This window comes from Serinus canaria, chromosome 1A, assembly GCF_022539315.1.
Source record: "Serinus canaria isolate serCan28SL12 chromosome 1A, serCan2020, whole genome shotgun sequence".
Taxonomy (NCBI): Eukaryota; Metazoa; Chordata; class Aves; order Passeriformes; family Fringillidae; genus Serinus; species Serinus canaria.
This window is the reverse complement of record NC_066314.1, coordinates 34,955,665-34,976,488: the sequence shown is the minus strand read 5'-3', so window position 1 is coordinate 34,976,488 and position 20,824 is coordinate 34,955,665. Positions and strand designations below refer to the sequence as shown.

Genomic DNA, 20,824 nt, shown 5'->3' with positions numbered 1-20,824 from the left:
TCCCATATCCCATGTACAGAAGAATCCAGCAGAAAGCAAATTCTTAATTTCTAAAAATATTTTTATGATAGCAACCCCCAAATCAATTTGTATTTCAACTCTTTACAAGTCCAAGGCATTTGTCAGATTAAGATATAGAGGTCAATGTTATTTTCCATATATAGCATTTGTTGTACTTTTTCTCATTGACAATTTAATTAAGTGCTAGGCAGCAACTTCTTAGAATTATGTAGTTCATGCAGCTACTGCTGAGATATTAACCCTAGCTTGAACTAAAAGAATCCCCCATATAAAAGAGTTTAATGTTTTAAAAATATGTAAGCTGCTCAAATAACAAATCACAAGCATTTAAAAGTAAACCTTTTCTGCATACCTGTAAAAGACTTCAACAGGTGTCCACAGTGATTCATGATCCTATTATAAGTTCATTCTAGCTTTGGTTCAAATCATGCATATATCTGTAATTTATACACCCTAGACATTAATCATCCAGTTAAATATTTTTTTTAATCTCAAAAGAAACTGAGATGCTAGGAGTGATTAGCCAAGAAAGCTGGTTATTAGCCTGCATGCTCCAGTTTTACTTAACGGAGGTCTAATTGACCTCAGAGGAAGCTCTGAACATAAAATCGGTCACCTTTCAAGGGAGTGCTTCTAACATAACTATAGTCACCATTTCATTAATTACAAACTTCCTTTTAAAGAAAACTTACATTTGCATGCATAAAAACGACATATTCAAAAGTGACTGATGATGATCTTAACTCTTGAGAATAAATGGTAATACGCCACAATTGCATAAACAGTATAATTCACCATGCTTCAAGTCCTACCATTCTTTTAAAGAAGCGCATAAAAACAATCAGTGCAACCATATCATTAAATTATAGACTCACTCGTGTAATAACTTCAAATCCTGGCTCTTCCTGCTGATTTATCTTCAGCCCTGGAATGGTATCATTGAGAAAGTCTGCCATTTCTGATGGTGGTCGTCTCTGATTTGATTGATCACTTGAACGTAAACTACCAACAATATAGTTTGTGACTTTGGAAAATTTTCCCATTGTTACTACATATGGATCTTTCTTCCATTTCTGTTATAACATGGAAAACAGGAAAACAAGAAAAACACAAACATTTGTGTTTATAATATATTTCTTACATATGTATGTATATATATATATATATATACATACATATACATACACACTTGAAAACATCAGAGAAGGTCTGTTGATCTCAAAATTATTTAAGTTTGATGTATTGGTAGTAATACAGAACAGTCATCACATGATTAAAAAACACTCTTAAGTATGAAGATAATACTGCTAATTGATTCGAAAGATTGGATAGCAGCAATATCAGTAAGCCTGATCTACACATAGAAGTGGATCAGATCCACTGCTTGCTATCAGTGATTCATGGCACAAAACAGAAACCTTACACCCAGTTTCCCCACCCTCACAGAGGAAACAGTCTGAACAATCAGGTACTCTGCTAGGAATTTCACACAAATTTTGATTTGACAACTAAATCCAGAAACTAACGTAATTAATTAATGAAGAATTTCTTTCATTCAACACATCAGTGGATCAACCTTCTAGCCTCATTTAAGTCACTCAAGTTTTGCTGCTGACTTTCACCATTCCACAAGCCCCACGGAATTATAAGCTGTTGTAGTATTAAAACACCCCATATTTTTAGCCAATACTGTCCTCTTTGCTGTGGTATTTCCATTATCCCTTCAAAAGCATCAGAAAATATCCATTAAAAGAATACTTAGTCAAGGCAAACTTAGAAAATTATAATTAATATGTTGTGGTAACTCCTAAGGGATTTCCTTTCCCCGCTAAGACTAACGCAAATGTATGAATCACAGAGAGCATGAACTTGAATAGGTTTGAAATAACACCACAGGAAAGTTAAGAAGTTATTACATCATAGAAAACAACTTACAATTAAGTGTACTTTCTATAGTGAGGTTTTGGTTTAGGATATAGCTAATGCTTCTACAATGGCATTAAGTCATTACTCAGCAAATGTTCCTTTGACATGAAAGAGCGCATTTTTTTCAATACATGTCTTCAGAATAAAAAATTTGAAGATAATACATACTTGTAATAAGCCATATGATGGCTCATCAAAGAGATTTTCAAAAGACTGAGACAGTGACTTCTGAGTCTTCACAATAAGAACCCGTTCATCATGTGGAGATCTGCAATAAAATTAAAAAAGGGTATCTGGGTGAAACAGTTTTTTTCTGTAAAGTCCTCAGAACATTTACTGGTTTTCTGAAGTCACATTTCAGACTTTGTGCAAAAAATAAAACGTTTGATACAAGATCCATTATGTAATGCAAGATCAGTCCCTGGCACAAGTTAACCAACTAATGCTACATAAAACAGAACCTTCATTTTTCAAAAGATTATGTTATTTTCATATTAATTCTGAATTGTACTATTTTATTCCAAGAAAAATGAAGCTTTAAAAAATTTTTTGACAAATTACTCTGGAAAGTAACTCCATTTACACCTAGGTGACAAAATTTTCTTCAAGTAAATTTTTCTAGTTTTGACAATGGACAAAAAAATGTGACACAGGAAATGTAGTGAGACACAATATGTAGCCTCAACGCAATATATGCTGAAACTCCCTTAACATAATAGAGGAACTGAAAAGAGCCTATGTCATCCATACAGTTAAGGAATTCTTTCTACCACTTAGTTATCTTACATTATGGCATCCTATAAAACATTACATTAAGGAGTACAAACTGCTTTTCAATGTATGAAAGCACATCAACAAATTTCTAATCAATAGTACTACAACAGATCCTGTCAGAATAATTCTAAGATTCATATTGATAGGAGCTTAAAAGACACCAGAGCCACTGTACTGCAAAACAGAACCAGCTCAGTACAGCCCTGCAAATATATTTCTGTCTAGACTCCAAAAGCTTAATGAACACAAACCTGACTTAGCCTAATTCACTGTATTTGTACACTCCTGCTCAATACATTTTCTACTCAACAGGGTTCCATAGGCAGATGAAAATAGTGACAACAAAGGCACTGAAACCATGCTGCTCCCAGTAATGAATCTGTTCTTTTGCTCTCACACTTCTCCCCCTGCAACATCCCATTCTGCCCCCTTCTTCAGCACAGGCACCCCATTACTCCCTTAAGCAGCTGCTGAATGACCAATTTACTGCTCAGTAGGTGACAGAAGAGAGAACAGCTCAGAAAGCAGGCTGACAATCAAGCCTCAGTTTGTATCCAGGCAGGAGAAAGCCAAGCACTTTACCATCTGACCCTAATCCATTGCACAGACTTACATTTATAAAACATCACTCTATTGCTCTCTCACGAAGTTTAAATCCACTATCTCTAGTCTTTGAAAGAAAAATTACTTTTCTTTTTATTAGCACCTGCATCATCTACCATGTTATTAAAGTCAAAGATAAGAATTTTAATAAGCCTTATCTCTTGCCCATTCCAACAGGACAGGACACTGTAAACACTGACGGATATGAAATGCAACAAGAGATCTTCTTTTGAGACAGCCAGACATCACAGTCATAGTTCTGAGGCACCAACACTTAATGAAGCTCAATTGGCTTTTTCTAAAGAGCAGCACAGGGGCAAAGGCTGAGTCAGTTTCTCTTAAGAATTAAAACTTTGTACCATACCTCCCTTTTAATTAAACACACTTTCTGGACAATCAGGCAGGTATCAACACCTACTTAGGTAATGTTCAAAAATTTGTGAGCTATACACTTTCTGAAACTTCCTCATAGTCCTGTGACTTAAAAAGTGTCATCTGTGCACATGGTATTTTCTCAATATTAGACAACTGCAATCAAACTAGAAGGCAATTGTTAATCCTTAGGACAACAAATTACAACAATTTTTATCAGTTTAGCTGCTTCATGCTGATTTCAGCAATGATGTCATATTTATAAAAAATGGTGTTTGGGAAGAACAAAATCTTTTGAGGTAAAAGGAACATAAGAAAATACCTATATAAAGATAATATATACATAAGCTAAAATTTCTGCCTTAATATCAGTATCCCATGTTTATAAAATACAAGTTGGAGTAACAAGTAATTACACTGACAAATATTTGCTTGTGGCATCCAGACAGCTAAGTAAACATCTTTTCCTAAATGAGGTTGTGAGCTGAGATACATTATGTACTAAAGAATGAATAACCATTAGGAAACAGCAGAACAACAGATGATTCTGTCCTTTCCATAACTTGGATGGCCTATTTGTTCTTTTCTCTTTCCTTAGAAAAAAAAATTATCGTCATAATTCATAACTAAACAACAGAAGAGAATGTGGTGACAGAAGAGACCTTAACTGAATAAGAAAACTAAAACTGGAAGTTCCTGCTCAGGTAAATGCTTAAGGTCATCCAAACTGAATTTCCATTACTATCATTGCTTTTTGCTTTAAGTTCCTGAAGTATCTGCTCTTGCATTTGTTAATGTTTTCAACTGCTCAAGGTGGCAATACCAAGCAGCACAGCATATCCTGGAAGCTTGAACAAGTTTTGATGTCTTATCCTAGAAATCAGTTAAAAAATTTAAAATATGTTGCTGCAGTCTGCAGGCAACAGATTACGCAGTTCTGATATAAAGCTTTCTGTGACTCACCATATAACACAGGTCTTTTACCAGTGTTTGCTACATCAGTTGCTCCCAAAACCTGCCCCAGTTTACTAGCAGCTAGTCAGAAGGTATCCACAAATAACTAAACACAGCAATATGCTCAAAAAGGAACAGTTTCCTTGGGGGAAAAGGAAGGGAGGGAGGGGGATGGCAGGACGACAATGCTTCCCTATGCCTGCAAAAGCTGGGAAATTATGAAACCAAATGAGGATGTTTAAGGAAGGGAACCTAGAGAAAAAAACCCTCAGGATTTAAGATGAAGCTGTCATTCAGGATTTTCTAATCTACAGTTGTACAGAGAATATTCCTATTTACAAGTTCATCCTGTCCCACTACTAGCTCCTCCTTTGGTCTTCATGACTTTTCCCCTTACAAAGCTCACATACAATGCTACAGTCAGCACCATTCCACCAACTGGACACACGCTACCTTCTCCAAGCAGCTGAAAACTTCTGATTATCACAAACCCCAACATCATGCCTTGAAACTGTCAAAGCCTTTCACAGATCAATTTAATAAATATACAACCCCTCACATCCTACTGACTTGTTCTCCAGCAAAATTTTCCTCAGTATTACTCAGCATCAGCCTGCTCTACTTGTTGAAGGCATCTCTGGCCCCATTAGTGATGCTACTAATGTAAGAAGAGCCTTCTGTAAGGATTCCTACAGCCATTTCACTATCCACCTTCAAATTTGTCATCACACTATTATGTTGCAAGTGACAACAGCAAAACACTTTTGAAAACAGATTGCATGCTACACTAACATTACAGCTGTTAAAGGTATACATGTCATATCACATTTATTTCTTCATATTCTACCCTTATTTACCTGTTGGCTTCTTCGATTATACTTATGCCTACATGGTGAGACCAGAAAATTTTATTTTATTCTACACTTATGCATGCTGATCAAAAGGGTTATACTATTAAAAAACCTGGAGGTAGCAAAATATAACTACACAACAACACCAAATTATCTAACAGAATTATAGGTTCTTAACTATATTTACACTCAGATAGTTGATTTGTGTAGTAAAGATCAAGAGTGAAACACTGACCAGGCAAGAAATTACAGGGGAACAGAACTGTGGGGGAAAATATTTATATACCAATTGATTCAGCTGACAGTAGTGTAAGTTACCTTGCACACTCACATAAACACTCATGCATATTTTGCACAAAGGAGACAATCTGAAATTGTAACACAAAATATCCCATTTTATAGAAGTAGCTCATGAAGGATTTAACTTTTACACTGCATGTTGATAAGAAGCTTCTGCATGCACTAGAGGGAGCAACTGAGGCATCTGGAGCTAGTAACACTTCAGATTCTAAAATACTTCATAAATCAATCCAACAATTTTTAAACTTCAGCTTACATTCCAAATGCACATGTGAAACCACAGTTTCAGTCACCTTGAAAACTATTTCTACTAATAAAAAAAGGAATGGAATAACAATCAGGAAGTATTACTCTGAAATTCATTATGTGATTTAAGTAAACCAATAATCTGTATTTTACAGAACTAAGAGTTGTCTGATACTTACTCATTCAGTACAACGTGCTTTTCAAGACATTTAATCAATGATTTGCTATCTCCATGATGAAAGTGAAGAGCTGGAAGCTTCACATCGTCCTTCAGACAGAACACCAAATAAGACCATCCCATGCCTTCTTTGTTTTGTTTGATTGATTTCAGATCTGTCAAACTGAACAGGAACGACCACTTGCTTTCTCTGTTTGCATGAGTTGTAGCATCTTAAAAACAAAATTAGCACACATTTCAGTTTGACTTTCAGTGTTAGCTATTATAAATACATTATATCTGTCACTGTTCCTAAAAAAACAAACTCAAAACAAACACCAGCATTTGTTTTAAAAATAAAATGCACACAGTAACTTCTACTTCTGGATTTCCCTTTGAGCCTCCTTGTCTTCTATGGACTTGTAAAACAATCAACAAGCCCATCAGGCTACTCCCCTAAAACTGCACCTACTGTTTATAGGAAAAGGTTTTTCACCCAGAGGATGGTTGAGCACTGGAGCAGTCTCCCAGGGAAATGGTCATAGCATTAAACTTAACAAGAGTTCAAGAAGTATTTGGACAACACTCTCAGGTACATGATGTGATTCTTGGGGTTGTCCTGTACAGGGCCAGGAGTTGGACTTTAATGATCCCTGTGGGTCACCTGCAACTCAAAATACTCTGTGATCCTAAAACAGAAGTGATCAAGCAGTTAAATGTACATCTGCTGTATCAAATTCCAGCAGCAAGCTAAATCCAACCTGCACCTCTACCAGGTGGTGCTACTTACTCAAACTAAAAATGATAAGTGCTACAATCCTGTAACCTATATATTACCCAGAGTTACTAGCCACACGTCGTGTAAGGCTGCTACCAAAGTAAGGGCAAAGGAATTGGAAATCTCCCCCTCACCTTTTCCTTCTGTAGTGTGCAGGCTTGCATACATGCTGTGCAAAACTGCATATATTCAAAGAGAAGGGATTAAAGTCTACTTTACCAGAGGACACAAAGTTACTAGCATGTCCAGAAGGAATTTGGGACACCCCATAGCCTGCTCCCATCAAATTACAGCAGTTGGAAATAAGTAAGAAGTGGCAAAAAGCATAATCCAAGTCTGTAGTCCTCAGTGACACTCACCATGGATGAAGGAATGCCCTGCTGACTGGAAATGAAAATTCAATACAAACTAGTGATGTGGTAAACTATATTTACCCAAAAGAGATGCTGTGTGTGTGTATCTATAAAAGCCAAGGACTGAGCTTCACTCAAAAACATTCATAATCTGACATCCAAACCCTGTAGTCATGCATGGCAGACATGACATTTAAAACTACTATTAAGACGGTAAAACAAGCACAATAATCCCCAGCTACAGGCTGTAAACTAATACACGGAAAACACATATTATTAAAGAAAAAACACTATGTGAGTATCAGAGAAAAAAAAGATTACTCGAGAATCACTGTTCTTTCATCACAACTTGTTTTTCAACATCTCTACTGAGGCACTATAACAAAAATGTTGTGGCAATAGAATTATTTTGCCCACCTAAAAACGACCATATTAAAGACCCATGTATGCCATAACTGTACATTCCATCTCCCCCTGCTGCTGTAGTATGGAAAAGCATTTGAGTAGTAACCCACTTATTTTTCCAATTTCATTTCTATCATGACACCTAGTTTGAATTCCACTTGTTTTAAGGAATGCAAGCCCAGTGCAGATAAAACTGCTACTACATCTAATGACGAAGCAAGAAGTTAGACTTAGTGTTCTTTTTCAATACAATTCTCTACCAATTTAAGGAAAAAAACAGAGGCAGATGACAGCTATTCCACTTGTGAATTTGTTTTCCACACCCAGAGATTCATCTCTTACCACAAATGAATCCCAGCCTTTCAAAAAGGCTATTCTTAAAGGCAATTCTTCAGTTACAAGTTACCACCATGGAAGAAAACCAAAACACTGTACACACAAAAAAGCCCTCCACATTTTTTTTTCAGTACCTCCATTTGAATGAGGTTTCTTCTTAAAAGAGACTGTGGTGACCATGTCCCATTCTGCTTCATAACTACTTGGACGATCTGCTCCTCGGGAACATTTTTCTTTCGGAGTTTGAGTCCACTCCACAACAGAACTGGAATCCTGAGAAAAACAACAAAAACAACTATCAAAAAACATGAAAATTGACCTCATTTCTCAGCTCCAACCTGAAGAATCAGCATCTTTATTTTTTTAGATTAAAAGAAAATGTATTGAAATCCTTGGAAACATAATACAGTTCAACACAGGAAGTTTGGACTTAAGACTAAGACTATGTGGTTTTACTTAGTAAATTCTAACATCCTAAAATGTCTTTGCCTCTCTTGCAGACTCTATGAACATAAGCAATTATTCATTTAAGTGTAAAACTTGAATCTTTTTTAGTCACATCCTCTTAATACTGATTAAATACCACATATCACTGCATCGTGAACCTCCACAGACTTCTATTTTTATTTGGCATTAGAACAACACTTCTCATTTTCGTGTCTAACTATGAAGAGTGAATCACCAAACTACAACACAGTAGATGCAGAGGGACTGGTGATTGTGATATATTTGCACTCATTTGGTCTTTACTATTCATAGTTAGTCCTCTACTATTTTATTTGTGAACCAAGTAAAAAATAAATACAGTCAACGTACACATGTATTTTAATAACCTGAACTGACCTGCAGTCTGCAAATAAGATTCCTACATATAGCTATTACTACCAATAATAAATAAGCTTTGCTTCCAGTTATGAAATCACCTATGCATTAGTTAACACAAAATAAAATCTCTAGAGAAACATAATGAAGAACACTGACAACTAACAAACAAACCTTTCCAGCACAGAGGATATTAGAAGTATCCAAAGTCTCATCCAGTGGTCTCCAGTCTACTACCACTTCATTTTCCTACAACACAAATCACAAAAAATTCAACACTACAAAGTACCTATTGCCATATATAGTCACGGTGTGACTGTGTTAAAACTTACATATACATATAAATGATAACAATGTCAAACACAATGTGAAGTTTGTTAATTTACAAAATCCTACACTTTATAAAGGCCTTTAAGATTTGCTAAACTTGTTATGTGCTTTGCCAAAAAATACACAAAAGTTCTGTAACTGTATTATACAAATACCTTTTCTATGACACGCAGTATTCCTGCTATTAAGCTGTCCTGGTCATCATTTTTTCCACAGGAGGAGTGAATGAAAACGCCTTCTTGCTCATATACAACCTACAACAAAGTGAGTAATGAAATTTAAAAAACAATGTCTTAAAATCCTTAAAATTGTTTATCCCCCTATTATCACTGTCATTTTGAATCGCTGACAGAAGTTGAAATAAACACTTCTGTCTTGTTAGGGATTTTGTTACAAAGAGTTCAAGATCTGAGTCTTTCACTTACCTAAATCAAGAAACAATAGGAAATGGAACTGATCAAACTCACTCTCTAAGCAACATACTGACTAGTACTACTTTGTTAAAACACCACGAGAAAATGCATTCAATACCTAGTTATTTTTAAATCAGCAGGTACAGATTCAGTTGAAGTCCTACACAGCTTTTAAAACATTTAAAGGCTTTCTTATATAGCCCGCCTTTCTGCCACCTGCCATTAATGATGTTGAAATTATAAAACTAATTTAAATTTAAAATGGATCAAAATACTGTAAAAAGATGAACTCCAGAGAAATAAAAAACTATACCCTGAAATTAAATTCAGGGTCAGTGGCAAAGATTCCATCTGAAAGGTAGAATAGGCAACAGTTGGATAAGAAGGGCTTGTAGGAGTGCACACGGCCCACATAACTTTTGCATTTAAGCATTTGCAAAACCCTTCACAGTATTCTGATCATGCTCTCAAAAAAAAAAAAAAATCAGAGAACCCTTGGCTGTCAAGATTTAGCAGGCTTTTGAAAGCAACATACACATACTCTTAAAAGCTCTATAATGACTGTAAATGGGTCCTGTTTTACACAAGTCTAAGAGTGAAAAGTCCCTTCGATTTTGTGAAAGTGAAATAAATCAAACAGTAAAAGTAATTGTTTTCAATTACTTTTCATTTTCACACCAAGCTGTGAACACCGTCTTAAGAAACATATTTTTAAAGGCAAAGCCTAGAAATTTTTAACTAATCAGAGACAGATAATGTATTTCTTTGGTTCTAAAATATCAGGAGCTATTTTTCTCATTTATCCGCTTTCTAAAATCATTACACTTGTAGTCAGGCCAGTAAACCAGAAGGTTAGTTTTGCCTGTCTGTTTCAAAAGGTTAGGTGTGTAAGCTTAACTAGCCAAATTAAAAAAACATGACTTAAAAAGAGACATAAAAATTATTTAACTCATCCTTTCTGTTTTAGTTTTGCTTCAATTTCTCTACCTTTTACACAAGCAAGAAATTTCAGGAGTGTCCTTGTTAAACAGAAATATCACTTGGAAGAAATCTCTAAAGGTCACTTAGCACATCTCCTGCTTGAAGGATTATTAACATCATTGCCTTTCAAATCTTGGAAGTCTTCTTTCCTGTTGTCTACTACAGTTTTTTTCTCTTTTCTACCCAAAAAGATCCTCCCTCTATTTCTACCAATTATCTGTTTTCAAATTCAGTTCTGTTCAAAGAAGGCAACCTTGACATTTATTTAAATTTTACCTTCTAGCTATTTGGACCTGAGCTATCATGAAATCTAGTCAGAAATATGAATCAGGCATCAAGCCCTTGGACAGCTGCTCCAAGAAAAAAAGAAAATATCTATTTGTATCAGAGTTAAGCTGGTAGAAGTGCATTTCTGCCGAAAATGTTACTAAGTATCACAAAGTATACCTTCTCAGTCTATAAGGTACGACATCTAATAACTGTTATTATTATTCTTCTGTCCATTAATCTCTCAGAAGGACAAAAATTTCCTTTCAGGGGAAAAGAAAACGTGTTTCTAATACCACAGTTGTCATGCAACTGAAAAATCCTACACTGCTCTTTGTAACAGCTTCAGCTCCCTGTGCCATGTTCCACCAAAAAATCAAAGCACACACTCCGAACTTCAGAGGGTGTCTGTAAAACAGAGGACTGGTCACAAAGCACCTTATTCCCTTGGAATTGTTATTTAAGAGAAAATCTTCAAGTTTGAAAGGCCAGAAGGCCAAGCTACTGAGATTTTTCTTTTCCAATCACAAGCATGATCTATTTATTTACTTTTTCTAGTTAACTAGAACTGTAACTAATTTGAAGAAAGAGATAACATTGATTGTACAAAAGACTATCTACATTTTTTTCCACAGTTAATCCCTCTACAAAACATTTTGGGAGTTACCATCTTGAATTCTCCAAAATACTGAGCCACTCTATTCAGCAGTACTTTGTAAGGTAATTCCATAAATGCATTTGAACAAACTGAGTTTGGGAATGTAATTCTATAGTGGTAGCACCTGAAAATTAGCTACTTTGAGTGGCTATATTTCACACAATGCTCTTAGCAAGTTGAACATTCGAAAACGCTATTAGGTATTCTTACAGTACTTTACAGTAAAACTTAGCTTGTTACAGATTTTTGTTTTCTGGTACTGCAACACTAACAAGGTATTCAAAATCAATTTAAAGAAGAAAAGTAATGTTAAATTACATGTACAAGTAATTAGTACTAAGGAAAGTATCAAACCCAAAGACAGTATGCCAATAGTTAGATTTGAATAATACCCCATCCATCAGTAGACAACTTGAACTACACTTAAGCAGCTCCATTTCACACACCATGTGGCCTACAAAGGTTTTTGCTCAGGGCCTCTGCAGCCCAACACTCAGGGAAACGCCTGGTGAGTCAGCACACTTGGACCTCTTAAGCATTCAAGAAAACAGATTTCAAAACTAAGTAATGGCTTCACACACTGCCTCTTGCCTAAGCAGTAGGTTACTGCAGCACATTTAAAAGGCAACAAATGTTGGAGGAGGACCTGAAGCATTAGTAAAATACCAAGGACTTGTGTAAGGTCTGCATGAGACATCTACATAGTGAGATCCTGTTACATATGGAGAGAGCAGAAGGAACTAGGTACAGGCAGGGCAAGATAATAAGCTTGATGCCTCCTCATTAGCTGTTGAAGTAACTATAACCCCTCCAAACCCAACCCAAATCTGCTTCTGTGTTACCTGTCAACCCCCTCAGCATAGGAAAGCAACCTAATCTCCTTGAAATCTTGACAATCTTTAGCCTTTAGTGACCTAGGAAGGCCTCATTACCCACTGTGTGAAAGAATTCAAGAGTTTTAAAGAATATTATCTGCTCAGTTAGTCCATTATGCTTTTTCTATTACAAGACAGGAAAAGACACTGCTGGCTCACCTTGGTTTCGTACTATTCATTATTTTACATATTCATAATGGGTTCCTTTACAAAGGTAAGAAGAAGGTGGAGACAAGCTCAATCTTTCATTTTGTTTTTATATGATTAGAGCCATCACTCTTCCCCTAAATCTACACAAAATCACTAGACCCATCATACAAAAAAGACAAGTTGATGTTAATAAGTGCATACTACGGGTCACTAGATAAGTTGACACATCCATAAGATTTTAATAAAATGCCAGAAGTATCCCTCACCCCAGTATTACAGCCCTTCCACCCACCCAGCTAATAAGAATTCTGTGTTCTGCAGTCTATCCACTGGTCCCTGAAACAGAACCCCAGGGAAGAAAAGCCGTTTGTGTTGCTCAGATGCTCGAGGCCAAAACAGCGGTCCAGCAATGACAGGCCCCACTACAGATTTAAACAGCAATTGTTCTGTTTTCCTCTGTACCTCTTTGCAAACATTTACCGAACTGCCCATCTACTGAGAAGCATATGTCACAGGTTTAGATGTTATTACCTACATGAAAGCCAGACTTAGCTGGTTCCACAACAAAAACACAAATGAAAAAAGAAGAGTGTTTATCAAAAGCACACACCAACACAACCAAAGCAAATGAAGCTGTAATGTGAGAGGAGCTGAACTTTTAAAATTACTTGATTTGAAACAAATTTTAATTATATCTTGTGGCTGTACATTGGAATTCCTGAAAGATTTTCAGACATTTTACCATCTTAAAGCTAGTTCTGTGCAGAACAGATTTATCCATCCTTGGTATCCATAAGTTCCCAGATGACTTCAAATCATAAACACTACTTAAGGCAACTTAAGACTGTAAAAGCATTCAGCTGGCAACTTTCTTCTCTAAAAAAATTGTGGAGACGGAAAAAAGTTAGTATGATTTAAGTATTACTTTTTAATAATCCTAAAGTTTCAAGTTTGAAATAAGATGTACCCGAGAAGCTTATAAATCTTTCCTGCTTATCAAGCAGTCTGTGCTGGCAGCGCACAAGCACAATTCACAGCATATTTATTTGTCCAGTTCTATTGAATGAAAACTAGACCCATTGCCTGTCTGTTTCAGAATTCCACCAATAGCTAAAAGTTTTTGCAAGTTTCCAAATGCTAGTGAGCCACTTTGACCTGTTTCTTTTTTTCCATGGGTGCTACAGAGGTCAAAGGCAAATCCATAATTCATCTGATCAGTCATTGAAAGCACTGTACCACACAGAGACAACAGTTATTCCACCTGGTATCCTGAGTGAGGGTCTATAGAAACAGGGAACCACAGCAGAAAATTCAGGAAAGCAGCACAAAGCAATAGCTGCCTACCCACCTACTATTAAAAAAACAGATGGAAGCAGCAGGATGTAGGCTCAGTTTACATGTCATGGCATATGCTAGTTAAGGTTCTGGAAAACTCTTCAAGTATTTATAGTCTGTGTCCAGCAAAAAATAGGTTTCTGAAGTCCCACCATTTCCCCAGTAACATTTTCTGAGAAATAAATGGTATCATTCTTAATACCATAAGGACACAGCATGGACAATGCATATCTCCATATTTCTATTGTTCTGCTTACACTGAGCAGCAAACAGGCAATGTTTGCAGCATTTTTATTACTAAAGACATGTAAGAGCAGAAGGCCTTTGGGATGCCACAGCACCACCAACAATATACAACAGAATACAACAAAGCCTTGGGATTTAATGCTTGCCATTTGATAGCAATTTACAGCCCTGTGCTACCCGCTAGTGAAAAATGACAATATTGCACCCTAAGACAATGAAATATAGACAATAAGTAGAAGGAAAGCCAAGATCTGGGGCTACCACAGAACAGGATGGTTCTGCCATCCTCACCCCTGTATTTTCCACCCTGCCTCTGCTGAGCACCATATGTACTGATTGTTTCTATCTCCTGTTCCTACATCTGTAACATACCAGCAACCTGCCAAACACAGAACACTTGAGAGAAGGACAAGCACTGCAACTCTCCCAGCTAGTTTGTCCCATGTTTCAGACACTTCATATTCTCACCCTGTGTTCTTGGAGAGTGTGTTCCGCTCACTCCCCTCTTCTGCCACAGAGTACAGCTCGAGGCCAGCACTGCTCTGCCAAAATGTTATCCAGCACCTCATAACAGACACAGTTTGAAGCTCTTACATAGTCAATCAGCCCCTACTCTGGAGTAAGTAACTAACTAGGCACTGTGTAAATACTGATATTAACAACTTTTCAATAGCAGTTACTTCATTTTTTGCCTCATGTTAGGGAATCAGGTAGAGGACCTCACCAAGGATTCAACAGCTGAAACAGCAAGCAGGCATGTTCATAAGAAAGTGACTGAGTAGAAAAGTCTGAATGTTCTGCAAACTTCAAATTAAGGAAAAATGGTTCTGTCCACAAACATCAACAACAGCTAGAGCAGCTGTGCAGCATCTTATTTTCAGATTCTGACGGCAAGGAAACAGAACAAAAAATTAAACACTGTAAGGAAACAATTCCAGGCTAATAAAATTAATTCAATTTAGACAATGGTTGGCCTGAGTGACCTTACACCCACGAAAGAAAGCATCTTAGTTTAGAACTTTGAATCAAGTAAAAAGAAATATAAGTCAATATAAAAGTCTGCATTATACTGCTTGAATTTCCATCTTCCTCTTTGGAATAGCTAATGCTTGCGCGAAGCTTACTCACACATCTTCTGCTAAAGTGTCACTGGGCACAGTGAAGTACCTACTGCATCAGAGTCTGTTTCCAAGGACTAGGTGCCAAATACATTTAAGTGTTCCACAAAGCATCAAGCCAACATTGACTTGATCAACATGATCTTCTGCTCCACAGAAGATATGCTACAATATCTGGCATTCGAATTGTAATAAACCGCAAATCACAGCAGGGTTTGGGTTGGAAGGGACCCTAAAGATCATGTGGCTGCAAGCCCCCTGCAATGGGCAGGCAACATTCCACTAGACCAGGTTGCTCACAGCCCTATCCAGCCGGGTCTTGAACACCTCCAGGGACAGAGAGCAGACAACCTCTCTGGGCAATCTGTGCCAGTGTCTCACCACACTCAGAGCAAAGAACTTCTTCCTGATATCCAATCTAAACCTATGCTCCCCCTTCAGCTGAAGGCTATGTCCCCTCATCCCACCACTACATTCCTCTGGGAAAAATTCCTCTCCAGCTCTCTTATAAGCCCCCTTTACATACTGGAGGGTGTTCCAGGGTGTCCCTGGAGCCTTCTCTTCTCCAGACTCAAAAACCCCAACTCTCTCAGCCTTCCTTCATAGGAGAGGTGCTCCAGCTCTCTGACCATTTTCATAGCCCTCTTTGTTACATTGGATCTATGCCTAAGGTGGGGACTCTAGAGATGGATACAGTACTCCACATGGTGTTCTATGAGGGCACAGGAGAGGAGGAAAATCATCTCCCATGATCTGCTAACTACACTGCTTTTCATCATGGCCCAAAACACAGCTGGCTGAGCTGTAGGTGGGCATTTGAGTCATACTGAGCTTTTCAGCTGCTAACACCCTCAAGTTTTTCTCCCCTGAGCTCATCTCAATCCATTCTCCACCCAGACTGTACTTGTGCTTGGGATCGCCCCACAGACCTCGCACTTGGCCTTGTTGAACCCCGTATGCCTTATGTTTGCTGAGCCTGTGGCTCAACTTTTTCCCAATAAAGTAGAAGTTCACACCTGCTAGTCTTAAAGACACCCAATTTCTAAGTAGGGAAGGGGTGGAGAGGGACAGAATCCCACAAACATTGTTCATGTTGTGACAAATATGAGAAAGCTCTCAACACCAGGAACCACATAAGAAAAGTTTCCTACTTGACCACAGTACCTATTTCTTTCAAGCTCTGCCTCATGTGCTCTAAAGATTTCTTGAACCACAAGGTATTTCTGCTACTCATGCAACAATAGCAAGGTATCAGTGAAAATATAAGTCTCAGAGTACTGAGAGCAAGAGTAACCCATTGGTCCTATTGCAAGCACTTCTGCAAAGAGATATCCTTAAGGAATAGAAAAAAGAAAGAAAATACAGAAATTTCGGAAGTATCACTGAACTGCTTTACATTCAAGCTTAATAAAGCCTTAAATAAATTCAAGAGAGATAGTCTTCTGTTCACAAAGAAAACCCACAAAGTACAGTATACTAAAAAAATTATGATTGTAGTCACAGTAAATTATAAAGGCTGAAAAAGATATAACAAATGTTTTAAATCAAATGCTTAATAAAATGGCACAACAATGCACAGTACAGGAGTTTTGTGCACTCAGGTTTAACTAGTAGAAGGTGGAGCAAGACGCTGTCTATCCCACAGAACACATATACACCTAAAATAATTCACTGTATCTATGCCAACAAAATACCTGAAGGATGCAAAGCTAATTTTAACATACCAAATTTTAAAAAAACCCAAACTTCCACTGCAAACACAAATCCCCTCCCCAAACATACGCCACTAACACCACTACTATTTAGTAATAGCTACAGTGCTCCTTGAATATTTCTAGTTGCTGAACTAGCCAGACATCTGAGCTTAGAGATAAAGCTCAGATGTTTGGCCAGTTAACATTCTGAAACTTTTAACTCCAAGAGCAAGAGCACAAGCAAGTGAAAAATAACTTATCTGACAGCCCATGTGTCAATTGGTAACTTGAGAAAGATCTAACAGCCCATGTGCTAAAGATATTCTGAACTCCAAGAACATTATAAAAGTATCATTACTGTCTTTAGATCAGCTGCAATAATCACCTGTATATTGACAGACTGAAACTGAAGCTTGTACTTCTCCCCATACACAACTTTTTAGCTCATTTTCTAACATGGTTTTCTGTTGTAAGGGTGAATCCAGAGTAGGTTCTCTGAATACAATAAACAAACTGCGACTTGCTAAGCAACAAAAAGAGAGAAAATGGGCCTGTTCTCATAAAGTATAATATATGTATCATATATAAATATACCATTTGCATAAAGTCAAAAGCTCTGAAAACAAATGACCTTATTACCAAGTTACTTCCAGAAAAAACTGGCAACTCTAAGAAAGGGCAAAAAACTGAAGCTCACACTGTTCTAGGGCAGATGGTCATTTATAAAGAGTGAGTCATGACTCCAGAATTCAACTGCAGTAACTTTTCCTGAACTGAGTTAACTATCTAGATAGAGAAAAACACTGATAAGAACCTTGTGAGAGGTTCCAGCAAGAAAAAAAAAATCACAGGACAAAAGTCCAAGTAAAGTAGTACATGAGATAACCACATTTATAATTCATATCCCATTATTGCATGGTGCAGAAACCAGAGACCACATGAAATAGCTGGATTCTGAATCTACTGATATTAATAATGTCTGAGAAATAAAATTAAAAATAAAACCAAACCAAACAAAAAACAAACAACCGCCCCCAAAACCCTCAAAACCTGCAATAGAGAAGAGAAAGGCAAACAGGGTCAAAAATGTAATAGAAACCACAATCTTTTATGGTTTGCTAAAACAAGTTTTTGTGAAAGCTGAAACAATGCAGGTTATCCCAGCTGCTTAATACACTGCCACGTGCTTTCCATGGGAACCACTTTGTGTAATATTCTGCAGCAAAGAGCACATACATTAAAATATATTACTTTCATGTGATAAGATCTGCCACATGAGAATAAAGCACCCCACAAATTAATGCCTACTGATCTTTCAGAAAGCTACCATCTGAAACACCCCATTACAACAAATTGCACAGCCAGAAGGAACACTGCAGTTAACTTATAACATCCACAGCTTGTAAAGACACTGAAGTGCTCAAGGCCTGAAGTGAGAATGCTGGGTCTGTACCAACCTGCACTGCATTTATTCCACCTACAGTGAAATTTCATTAGTTTGTAAGCCCTCCCAAAATCCTGCTGCCACTGAAAGGAACAATTTATGGTCCAATGTGCTCCCAACGGAAAACTAATCCAGACAAAAGTAAGAACAGTTGTATATATTATTTTAGCTTGCTAGATCTAATCACTGACAGATAAAATGAGTACAGTATCCAAGAAAGAAATAGTGCAACACACAGGTGGGGAAATACAGAGAAGGATGGAACTACTCCTGCGAGCAGTGAAACGTCAAACCAGCCCAGCCACTTTATGAAATTTGAGAAAACACAACTGTCTTTTTTGCTCTGTGTTAAAAGAGACACGACAAAGAATGTTACTGAATTAGAAGCTGCATTAACAAGTTGCATTAGTACTGTGGATGTGGCATAACTGAAACAGTTTTGCAATGTCTTAGAGATTTAATCTCAGGCAAACATGGCTCTTGGAAAGGAACAATGAATACATAGCAAATTTACAAACAACTAATCCACAATCATTCTAGCATCTCATATAATTCATCATAATACAGCTGCTTCCAGGAGAGACATCCTGAAGAAGATCTTGATAAAAGCCTAAGTGGAAAACAAAAAACAACCTGAAAAATTAAAATAGTAAAGTATTTACCTAAAAACTTAAAATATTTCCCTTCATCCAATAAACTTCAATATTGATATTAAAATGGATAAAACCAAAAAAGGAACTTCTCTGTACACATAAAAACTGGATGTACATAGCTAGAAACAGCTGGGAGGACAGCATGGCTATTTTTATATCTACACACCTAACAGCAGTAAAGAACATAAAAATAAAATTGCAAAAACTCGAGCTGCACAAATTGCCTGCTCCAACAATTCTGGTTGAAACGGATCTGCTTTCAACACCTCGATGGAATTTTCGTGCTATAGCTAAGGGCACTCTTCAGCACCCTCCGGGAAGCGCAGACGTGGCTAATTACGTGTGTTCTCTCACGCCGAGATCAGTGTGAACTGAAACTCTCATCTTCTGTTCCTGTGCTGGAAAAGTGAAACCGCAGACTATCACACGCTCACCATGGCTACGCCATACAATCGGACGCCACACTGAGATTTTAAATCCTAAATAAAGGATCCACGTGCTCTAGAACACCGCAGTGCAAAGCAACGCTTTCAGAAGACAAAGTCATGAAATAAAACTATTTCTACAAAAAACCAAAACGGACACAATTCGCGTCTCTTGGCGGGGGCGGAGGGAAACAGTGGGTGTTGCTCGTACCTCCCCCTCCTGCGAGCTCAGTCCCTGTCAAGCAGTAATGTTTAGCTCCGGAACGCTCGGCAAGAATCCGCGGCGTACAAAAATTTTTAAATTACAAAGCTATAGGACTGACAAGGCTTTGTACGCACGCCGGGGGCAGGTTCCCACACACTACCAGCGCACAGGCCGCGGGAAAGGCCACTAGCGTCCACGAGCACCTCCGGGACACTCGGACACGTAGACAGCACAAGCCGCGTTCCTCTGCCTCAGGCGGAGAGCCAGCGCGGCCACGGGGCTGCCCGCCGCCGGCGGAGAGCGGCCTCCAGCCGCCCCGGGCCCGGGGCCGAGCTGCCACGGAGGCGCGGGGCGCTGCCCGGCTGGCAGGTGCGGGAAGGGCCCGAGTTCCGCCCGCCGGCCGCGACCGCCTCCGGCGCAGAGGGCCCGCGGCCGCTGCCAGCGCCCGGCTCGGCCCGCCCGAGGGCAGGACGGCACGTACGCGGAGAGGCGGCCCCGGGAGGCGACACCCGCACGGCAGGGAAAAATGCGCCCGCGCGGCAGGGGAAGAGGCGCCCGCGCGGCCATTCAGCGGCCCAACCCCTCCTCCCCGCGACTCCCGCCAGCTGGGGCGACCCAGCGCCCGACACGGCGCGTCCCGCGGGGGGAGATGCCGGCCCCGCCGCCGCCCACCCCCGTTACCTTGCCGCTCGGCGGCGCCGCCATATTGCCCACGAGTGTTTATGGTGACGTAGCACTCCTCACGTGCTTCCCCGCCGCGCCACAACAATAGCGTCACTGCTGCGAGCCACGCGTGCGCACCGTGCCCGGCTCGGTACGGGTCCGGGTCCGGGTCCGGGTCTGAAAGGCTGCGGGCCGGGCCGGGCTGTGGAGGGCTGGCTGAGCTGCTCTGTTCTGTGCCGAAGGCCGCAGGCTAGGCTGGGGAGCGAGGGCTGGCTGCTCTGTTCTGTACCAAAGGCTGCACGGTCGCTGCGGCCCCGTCGTTCCTGTTAACCCCTGGCACGCACGCAGCCCGCCGGGAGGTGGGCGAGTGTCCAGCCGCGGGCCCTGCGGCGGCCGGGGCAGCGGTGACCGCTCCACAGCGGGCGAGTACGGCGGCGAAGAGGAAAGGAGATTGGTTGTTTTTTTTTTT

The 20,824-nt window shown here is 39.0% G+C and overlaps 1 protein-coding gene across 3 annotated transcripts in view; it reads right to left on the bottom strand.

Annotated features, from left to right (window-relative positions):
• The window catches only part of TBC1D15 (TBC1 domain family member 15), a 35,661-nt gene extending 15,146 nt beyond the window's left edge, over positions 1–20,515 (bottom strand). For all 3 annotated transcript variants that reach the window (XM_050983929.1, XM_030238084.2, XM_050983950.1), the window contains exons 1-7: positions 20,374–20,515; positions 9,384–9,482; positions 9,073–9,147; positions 8,211–8,349; positions 6,227–6,437; positions 2,116–2,215; positions 897–1,094 (exon numbers count right to left, since the gene is read on the bottom strand). In XM_050983929.1, coding sequence (XP_050839886.1) covers positions 897–1,094; positions 2,116–2,215; positions 6,227–6,437; positions 8,211–8,349; positions 9,073–9,147; positions 9,384–9,482; positions 20,374–20,397 — 846 coding nt within the window. In that variant the 5' untranslated portion in view covers positions 20,398–20,515. The remainder of the gene's footprint in view (positions 1–896; positions 1,095–2,115; positions 2,216–6,226; positions 6,438–8,210; positions 8,350–9,072; positions 9,148–9,383; positions 9,483–20,373) is intronic.
• Between the last annotated feature and the right edge of the window lie 309 nt (positions 20,516–20,824).